The sequence below is a fragment of the Helobdella robusta genome (genome assembly GCF_000326865.2).
Source record: "Helobdella robusta unplaced genomic scaffold HELROscaffold_19, whole genome shotgun sequence".
Classification (NCBI taxonomy): domain Eukaryota; kingdom Metazoa; phylum Annelida; class Clitellata; order Rhynchobdellida; family Glossiphoniidae; genus Helobdella; species Helobdella robusta.
The window spans coordinates 1,750,863-1,760,930 of NW_008704034.1; the positions used below are offsets into that span (position 1 = coordinate 1,750,863).

The 10,068-nt window shown below is 35.6% G+C and overlaps 1 protein-coding gene across 1 annotated transcript; it reads left to right on the top strand.

Moving 5' to 3' along the window:
* Positions 1-3,677: 3,677 nt before the first annotated feature.
* On the top strand, positions 3,678-9,715 carry HELRODRAFT_170946 (hypothetical protein; the record flags this gene model as incomplete). The annotated part of the gene is made up of 3 exons (XM_009016759.1): positions 3,678-3,858; positions 8,498-8,848; positions 9,219-9,715. 3 exons carry the CDS (start codon positions 3,678-3,680, stop codon positions 9,713-9,715), a joined length of 1,029 nt encoding a protein of 342 aa, XP_009015007.1.
* Positions 9,716-10,068: the final 353 nt, after the last annotated feature.

Sequence of the window (10,068 nt, forward strand, 5' to 3'; positions counted from 1 at the left end):
TGATGAAGATGATGACGACGATGATGATGAAGATGATGACGACGATGATGATATTATCAGAGCAAAAGTAGAAAGAACATTTCTAGAAGTCCCAAACAGCGCTGCTGCATCAATTATGCAACTAACTTGCATTATACAATATTTCGCACTACTACTAGTTACCGCTACTACTACTGTTACTACACTTACTACTTAAACCACTACTACTATCTTACTACTACTACTACTACTACTATTTCTACCAGTACTACTACTACCGCTGCTACTGTTGTTGCTGCTACTACTGCAACTTTTTCTACCATTACTACCGCGATTAATTTACTATCGTGGCTGATTTACTATTATGGCTACAACGAGAGCTTATTGTTACTAATACTTTTACTACTACGATAACTTTTACTACTACTACTAGTAGTGTGGCTGCTGTCGCCGCTACTACTACTTCTGTTTAAATGTTTAATTTTTGGTATTTTTTATCGTAAAACTATTGTTTTTTTTTCCACTGAATTTTTCGCACTGAATTAATTGTCAGCTTGTTAGCGCCAGTTGATGATATAAAAATACTTTTTTATAAGACTCATTTTATTTTATTACTTTCCATGGCGTTACTAATACTACTTTTGCCATTGTTATTATTACTTTTGATAGTATTTTTATTGTTGTTGTTGCAGCCTAAACAAGAGTTGATGTTTTAAATTTAGATCTTCACAAAACGTTCGTCACAGGTTTGTAATCATAAACGCGCATACATTAAGTTGGTTCGTTTGTATGTATGTGTGTGTGTATGTGTGTGTGTGAATGTGTGTGTTTGTCGTAATAATACATTGGTGTATTTTTGTATAATTGTGTATATCTCTGTATGTGCATGAGTGTGTGTGTGTGTTCGTGTGTGTGTGTGTGTGTTATTGTGTGTATGCGTGTATGTGTTATTGTGTGTTCGTGTGTGTGTGTGTGCGTGTGTGTGTGTATGTGTGTGTGTGTGTATGTGTGTGTGTGTATTTATAAATACGAAATTTTGTAAATACGAAATTATAAATTCAAAATATATATTTTTCATCGTGTATAATGAGAAGATGATATTTTTAAAAAAAGGTTGATGATGTTGATTTTAAAGGTCTGGTAGATGATAAAAGTTATTGTTGATTGCTCTGTAATGATGATAGTGTGATGATATTATTTGGGTATCGCATAAATGATATGGATGATGATATGATAGGATGATTTTGACGAATGATGATTAAAGCTAAAACGATACACACTCACATAGATCTATTCATTCATTCACTCACTCACATACACATAAAAGCGCGTACACACACACACACACACACACACACACACACACTTGTGTACATTCACGCACAGTTTATATACGACCCATTCAGAAGATTAAAAGTGAATTGAAAAAATCTTGAACGATGCAGAGTCTTCTGTTTTTATGCATTTCCGGCATTGTCGCAAGCAAAATGATTGCTAGTACAATTACCGTCTTCTATTCTTCACGTAGGTAAGGTACTGTAGTCATGGGTGATGATGAAGATGATGAAGATGATGATGATGATGATGATGGTGATGATGATGATGATGATGATGATGGGGATGGGAAGCTGGAGTGGAAATCATCGACACCATCATCGTCATCGTCGTCGTCGCTGTAGATAAATAAATACGTCTTCTTTATGCATATTAATTGGTGCTTTTAATTCTTTGCAATGAAGGATGGCCCAGGATTAGAGGCGATTTATGGCTTCAGCTGCTTGGCTACCGGCGGATAATGATGATGATTATGATGATGAGAATGAGGAAGATGATGACGATGACGATAATGACGAAGATGAGAGATGATGACGATGATGATAGTGCTGAATATGATGATGGCGAGGATGATAGTGATAAATATGATGATGACGATGATGATAGTGATAAAGGTGACGAGATTTTGGCCGTCATAACGATGATGAAGATGATAATGTTGATAATAAATAAATAAATATAAATATAAACAAATAATGGGCTTGAACGTAAGTTATATATGCCCATATCAAAATAGCATTAAAAGACAACAAAAAACAATTAAATAATAATGAAGACGATGAGGATTCTGGATGTATGAGTAGATTGAAATTATTAACGATGATGATATGATGGCTGTGCCAGGCTGTGCTTTCGCTGGTTGAGAGCTAAACTTGATGCGACAAACTGTGATGACATTGTTAACGATGTTATCAAACGCGTTGGTGATAATGGGAATGATGATAAAGTCCACTATGATGATGACGAAGATGATGAGAATTATTATGACGATAATAATGATGACAGTGCTAATGTAGGATAACAATGCTAGAATCGAAATCATAATATTAGCGTCGTTATACTAACTTTTAACTTCAAAGATTTTCTAAAAAACCAGCGCGATCAAACATGCTGTTGTTAACAGGGTGATGATGGTAGAAGTATGATGGAAATCTTTTGTTGAAGATAATGTTATAAAATGTTAATGGTAGTAAATGTAATGATAATACTACCAAAAAGGATAATAATAATGATGACGATGATGATGCTCAGGCTGATAACGATGGTGATAATCACAATAATGGTAGTGATGACGATGATGATGAAAATGATGATGACGACGACGACGACGATGATGATGATGATGCTATCGGCAGTAGCATTCGCAGACTAAGTTGTGCATAAAATAGTTATTTACTTTTCTCAAATCGTCCATATGCAATATGGCTCACAAAAAATCCTATGCCATATATGCTAATAATATGCGTATGTATATGTGTGTGTGTGTGTGTGGTGTGTGTGTGTGTGGTGTATGTGTGTATTGTGTATTTGTATATATATATATATATATATATATGTATATACAATATACACAAATAATTATAGAATTGTGTACATATATTTCTGTAATAGAATAATTTTTTCAACTGAATTTAATTCATGGGTAGGAAGTTTTTTTTAAAACAATGCACATTGAAATGCGCGCATGTGTGCGGTCATGCATATGTGCATTCATGCATGTAAACAAACAAACAAACGGTCAAAAATGTATACGTGTGTGCGTGTATGTATGTGCGTGTGTGTGTGTGTGTGTGTGTGCGCGCGCGCGTGTGTGTGTGTGTGTGCCTCCAATGATGTCATAAACAATTCAAATTAACGTCACGTTGACGGATTCCTGAAGTTGTTCTCTTTCGTGCTGGTTCGTTCGCGCTGGTTCGTTCGTGTTTGCAACGCATTCGTTCGTTTCATCGAATGTTTTATTTTACTGGTTTGTTCATCTATTATTTTGTTCAATTGGTTGTTTTTTTGGGTGTTCGTTTGTTTGTTGGCATATTTTTAAAGTTTAAAATTGATATGTATGAAAAAAATGCAATAGTTCATCATGAAACAAAAATTTTTAAGATCAAGCAATTAAATAGTTGTAACGTCAACAATAATAATTACGACAATTAAAACCATTAAATGTTTAGTTGCTAGTTAAAAAGTTTGATGATGTTAACATCATTAAACATTAACCAAATGGCGGTATAACTAACAACCCTAAATAGCTCACAATAAAAATAGCATAAAAAAACATTTAAAAAAAAGCCAAGCAATAACGCAAACAATAAAAATAACACTTACATTAAAATAACACTAACAATAAAATAACACTAACAATAAAAATGACATTAACGATAAAAATGACATTAACGATGAAAGTAACGCTGGGAATCTTGAGAACATCAACACTTCAGACGCTCCAACAGCCATACAATCTGCCCTCTGAAAACATCAGAACACCACGCAACTTATGTCACGCCATCTTCCTCCTCTGCCTACATACCGTTACTGAATTTGACTCACGTACAAACGCACATACACATGCATGCACATAGGCAAACACACACATACGCAAACAAACAGACATGCACACACGCGCATGTGCAATCACAAACAGACATACACACTCATGTACACACCCGCATAGAGACACATACACAGTAATGTACGCGCACACAAATATCCATACTCATTCATTAGAATAAAATAGAAATACAAATGCATACATTAAAACTATAAAAAATATATACAGAAACACATACATTCCAGCAAAACCCATAAATACAAACATATTAACCGTAAACAGTAACTACAGAAATTCATTTCAAGTTGAATCGTTGCAAATTAACAAATAAAACGGTCATACACACAAAAGCAAGCACACATATGATCCCACATAAACGTAGGTTTAAGTAATACAGTCCTACAAACCCACACACACACACAGACACACATACACACACACAGATACACAATACACAAACACACACGAGCGCGCCGACACATATAACCAAATATTTTTTATACATTCCGTTCATATTTTTCCTTCCATCATAAAATCCATTTATCCAGCGTATTAAGTACGCATCGAAGGAAGGAACGAGAGAAGGAATGAAAGGAGGAGAGGAGAGAAAAAAGATTAACGATCCGGCCTGGCAAACTTTGACTTTGCCCTCTCTTCCGCTGACTGACGGATGACTAATGTTCTTGAGCCATATTTATTCAGACGAATAATTCGTCAAAATTTATAATTCGTGTTTTACTCTAAAGGAAAGAACGAGAGAAGGAATGTCCAATGTCTCTAGAAGTGGTAGCAGCAGCATTAGTAGTAGTAGTAGTAGTAGTAGTAGTAGTAGTAGCAGTAGTAGCAGTAGTAGTAGTAGTAGCAGTAGTAGCAGTAGTAGTAGTAGTAGTAGTAGTAGTAGTAGTGTAGTAGTAGTAGTAGTAGTAGTAACAGTAGTAATTGTAGTAGTAGTAGTTGTAGTTGTAGTGGGAGTAGAAGTAATAGTGTTAGTAGTGTATTTGTAGTAGCATTACAAATTGGGTAGAAATTAAACAATTGAATAGGATTAATAAAAATTATTATATTTAAAGTGAAAAAATGAGTTAGAAAATATAATGAAATTAGGAGCTCATTAAAATATGCCAAAAATATTGGAAATCAATTGACTTAAACTTATTAAATTAATGGAGAACGAAAGAATGAACGAATGGATGAAAAAACGAAATAAAAAAATACCAGAAAGAAACCTGTTTAGAACATTATGTAAGTCAGTCGAGGAGCCCAGAGGGACAATAACGAGCTAGCGTGTTTGTGTTTTTGTATGTGTGTTTGTGTGTGTATGTGTGTGTGTGTGTGTGGTTAGGTACGTGAATGTGTACAAGCATGATGTGTGCGTGTAGATTTATGGGTGTGTTTGTGCTGATGTCTTTAGCTATGTTTTTGACTGTTCTCAGTTTCATGTGCATGTTTGTTTGTGTGTTTGTTTGTTTGTGTGTATTTTTAGGAGTGTACTTGTGTGTCAATTGGCCTGTATGTTTAACTTTAAATAATTTTTTTTTGAGGGGTTTTATGTAAAAGAAATTTGTTTCTGCTCGTCTGCATGCTTTCGTAGTTCTGTTGATGCTCGCTTGATAGGACGTGTAATACCGACACTTAGAACTTATTGTATTGTTTCATTTTTACATTCGAATCGTTTTTTAATGACGTCATAACAGGGGTATAACGTCATCATCATCGTCGTCGTCATCATCATCATCATCGTCGTCGTCATTTTATTGTCAACATCATTATAGCTAATGTCACTAGCATTATTATGGTTGGCATCGTCGTCATCAACCTCGCTATTATTTATTTATATAATAATTATGTTATAATTATTATTATTATTATTATTATTATCGGTTTCTTCATCTCTTCAGCATCACCAGCATCACCATTAGCAACAACCATCACATCATCGTTGCATTTGCATAAGGAGATCTTATCGTTCGAAACCCTCTATTTCATTATCTCTATATTACATCATAAATGTGTGTGCATGTATGTATGTATGTGTGCGTGTGTATGTGTGTGTACGTATCTGTGTAGTATTCGTTTATGTGTGTGTACGTGCATTATCAGTTAATGTGTGTTTGTGTGTGTGTTTATGTGTGTGTGTTGTGGGTTTGTTTGTGTGTGTGTGTTTGTGTGTGTGTGTATGTTGTGTGTGTGTGTGGTGTGTGTGTGTACGTGTTATATGTTATGCAAAGTTTAGTAAATTTTATCTATGAGTAACTCCCTACTTAATGTTTTGTATGAAAAACATTTTTTTTATATAAAATTTTCATTTTTTGTTGTTGAATATACCTACCGGGTCTGTGTTTTCCTTCGTAATTCTGGTTTATGATGTCTGCGTCTATCTGTCAATATTGCTACCATTTGTTTTTGGTTCGCTCTGTTTTGAAGAAATTCTTTTTGCGAATAATTTTTTAAATAAAATACAAAAGAAATGTTTTAAACATTTGTACATAAATTAAAAAAAATGTCAAAACATGTTTTAGATGCAGAGGAAAACGAAGAAAAAACTAGATCATTGTTACCGGATCAACACTGAAATGATTGTGATACAAATATGGAAGCATGAGTTCAAATTTTAATGGCGTTTTTATCAGGCTCGTCGTTATGGCAACAATAATGTTTGTTTGTCTTCAATTCGCATTCATTAAATTAACATTGTCGATATTTACACTAGCCATCTCGATAACCTTTATAACGAATTTTACAAATTTTTAAGATTAGATTTTCTAATTTTCTCCCAAAATCATCAAATCAGGTTCATTGAAATTTCATTGTTTGTCATTATTATCGTCGTCATCATCTCATTTTTATATTTTTAATCATCATCAGTTTCATAAACGCCATCATCATTATGATAATACAATTGCTCACTACCGTCGCAACGTATCGTACCATCATCCAACCACCATCATGATCACAACTACCATCATCATCCAACCACCATCATAATCCAGCCACCATCATCATCACAACCACCATCATGATCCAGCCACCATCATCATCACAACCACCATCATTATCCAACCATCATCATCATTCAGCCACCATCATTATCACAACCATCATCATCATCCAACCGTCATCATCATCATCATCCAACCACCATCATCATCACAACCACCATCATCATCACAACCACCATCATCATCACAACCACCATCATCATCACAACCCTCATCATCATCACCACCATCTTTCTTCTTCTCGTCCTCGCCATCATCATTATCTTCTTCTGGTCTATGAGCATTTATCTTTCCATAATTTAAAAACACGATCGAGCCGTAGGTCACGTGGTGTTCGGAATTTCTCGCTCCAATGCGCACGCACATAAGAGGGGTTACTTCGCTTTAAGTGTCAAAAATTACTTATTATACTATTTGTACAGTTACTTCTGCTACTATTACTACTACTACTACTGCTGCTGCTGCTGCTGCTGCTGCTGCTTCGGTTCATACGCTGCTGCTGCCGCTACTTTAACCACTACTACCATTACTATTACCACTACTACCATTCTTACTAATACTTCTGCGTTTCTGTCATTACTGTGTTGCTGTTACAATTACCGAGTCTATTACTGCTGCTGAGGCTGATGAGGCTACTGCTGATGCTGCTGTTGTCGCTGACGTGAAATAGAGATTTTTTATTTTACAGAAAAAATTTCTCTCTTTCTCTCTCGATTTCTGTCTCAATTGGGTCGGCTTCATTCATAAGGAAGAAATGAAAAAAAAATGCAGTTTTTTGGCAAACTTTGAAAAATGCAGCAAAAGTAGGAATAGTATATGAAAAAATACTACTGCCACTATAAATTTTAAATATGATAGTAATAATTATAACAAAAATGATGAATTATAATAAATAAAACTATAAATATTAATAATAAAAATAATAATATCCCATCGGCAAAACTTTTGTTTTGCTTGACGTCACGCTCCATTAAGCAGGGTGCATCACTGTGACGCCATTGTCCATTTGCAGTCATGCGTGGCTGTGGCTGGTGGCGGCTTCGTTTGTAGTTGTGGTAATTGTGATAAGTGTGGTAGTTGTAGTAGCTGCGTAGTAGCCATAGAAGTTGATGCACTTAAAAATAACGTTGTTTCGAAAAATGTTTGTGATGATGTTGCCGGTGATGATGATGACGATGACGATATTGCCGATGATGATGATGACGATGTTGCCGATAATGATGATGGTGATGGATGATGATGATAATGATGATGATGATGATGCATAGAAACAATGACTCTGATGACGTTAATGATGATGGTGATGCATGAATGATGACAATTTTAATGATGACGTCATTTTAATGATGACGTCATGATGACTCTGACGGTGTAATTGCATCGATCGTGAACATTTTGTTTGTAATTAATAATAAATGACGATTATGTAGAGTTAACTATTTGAATATTTTAAACTAAACATAGTTGGGTCCTTCTTACTGACCTGACTTTTATTAAACAACACCCAATATTTTAAACATTTTTATTGGACAATTCGCAGTATTTTAGACAACAAAATTTTGAATTACAAACCAAATTCATATTTGCAATTCTAACCGTACAAAATAACAACAACACAACAATTTTTAAAAACCAGCAGCCTCAGCTACAGCGACGACGACTACAACGACGACAACAACTTCGTCAACAACAACAACAACCTTCAAATCCAACCTGACGGACTACTGCCCTTACGACTACTTCACAGCAACCTGTCCGGAAGACAGTCTGATCATTATGACGGAAGCGAACTACGGAAGAATGCGACAGGGACTCTGCATCAACGAGCACAGCATCGGCTGCACAGCGGACATCATCAATTACATGGATTCCATCTGTTCCGGCAAACCCAAATGTCAAGTGGGAGTCTCGGATCATTCCATGCACCGTCTGCAGACTTGCGCTAAGGATATGCTAAGCTACTTGCAGGCTTCCTATATTTGTGTTTATGGTTGGTGGACAGTTTGTTGTTGTTGTTGTTGTTGTTGGCGGTGTCGTCGTATTCGAATTGGTGTTTTTGATTTTGTTGTTTTGCAGTTTGGTTGTTGTTGTTTTGTAGTTTGGTTGTTGTTGTTGTTGTTTTGGAGATTTTTAATTGCCGGTGTTTTACTTAATAAATGAAACAAAATTTTCAGTACAATTAATTCTGTTTTTCTAATTAAATATTTTTCATGAATTACTTTTAATCGTATATTATAATAAAGCGCCAGAAAACAGTGACAAAACTTGTTTCAGTCCTCTCTCGCCAACTTTCACCACCCCCACAACTTCATCCAGCAACACACTCACTTCGAACTTCCAACCCACCTTCACGATTGAAGGCTACCTGGCTTCCTACTACACCCACAAAATGGGGCAGGGCACCGAGGCCTGTCCCTGGAAGATTGAGGTCAAACCAGGTCAACAAATTCAGCTGGTTCTTCTTGATTTTTCCATCGCCAATCGCTACAAAACAGATATGCGTGAGGTGAACATAAACAACAACAACCACAACAACCATCATCATCATCTCCAACACTTAAGCAGCAACAACATCAACAACATCGATGACAACAATCATGATCACAACCAGCGTCATCAACATCCAATCGTAAGCGACTACTGCCATGTTTACGCTCACGTAGTTGAACCCGAAATAACGAGCGGCGCCGACCGGAAATGGAACGTCTGTGCCGGAAGTAGTCGTTCCAGTGTTGTTTACACGTCACGCACGAATCGAGTTTTAGTGGAAGTATCGGAATATGTGGTGGTTGAGAGGCAGATCAACTTTATGATCAAGTACAAAAGTACGTCTCTGTCTGCGTCTGTGCCTGCTTGAATGTGTGTGTTTGTGTCTGTGTTTGTATGTTTGCGTTTGCTTGAATTTGTCTTTTTTCCTCATATGTTTGTGTTTTTATTTTTGTTTTCATTGAAATATATAATTTTGTATGTTTATGTGCGCTTGCATGCATTGTATAACTATGTGTGTTGTTTTGTAATAAAGTAATGCCCTATGTGTCTGTATGTTTGCATTGCTCCGTGTTTGTCTTCAACGTGCATACAATTACATTCGTGCTTTCAACGTATTTATAATGCATTCGTATTTTTATTTCCAAGTAGCTTTCTTTCATATTTTTGCAAGTTTTTCACAAAATGATGCGAAAGTAAAAAAAAATTGTAAAAGTTGGCCTT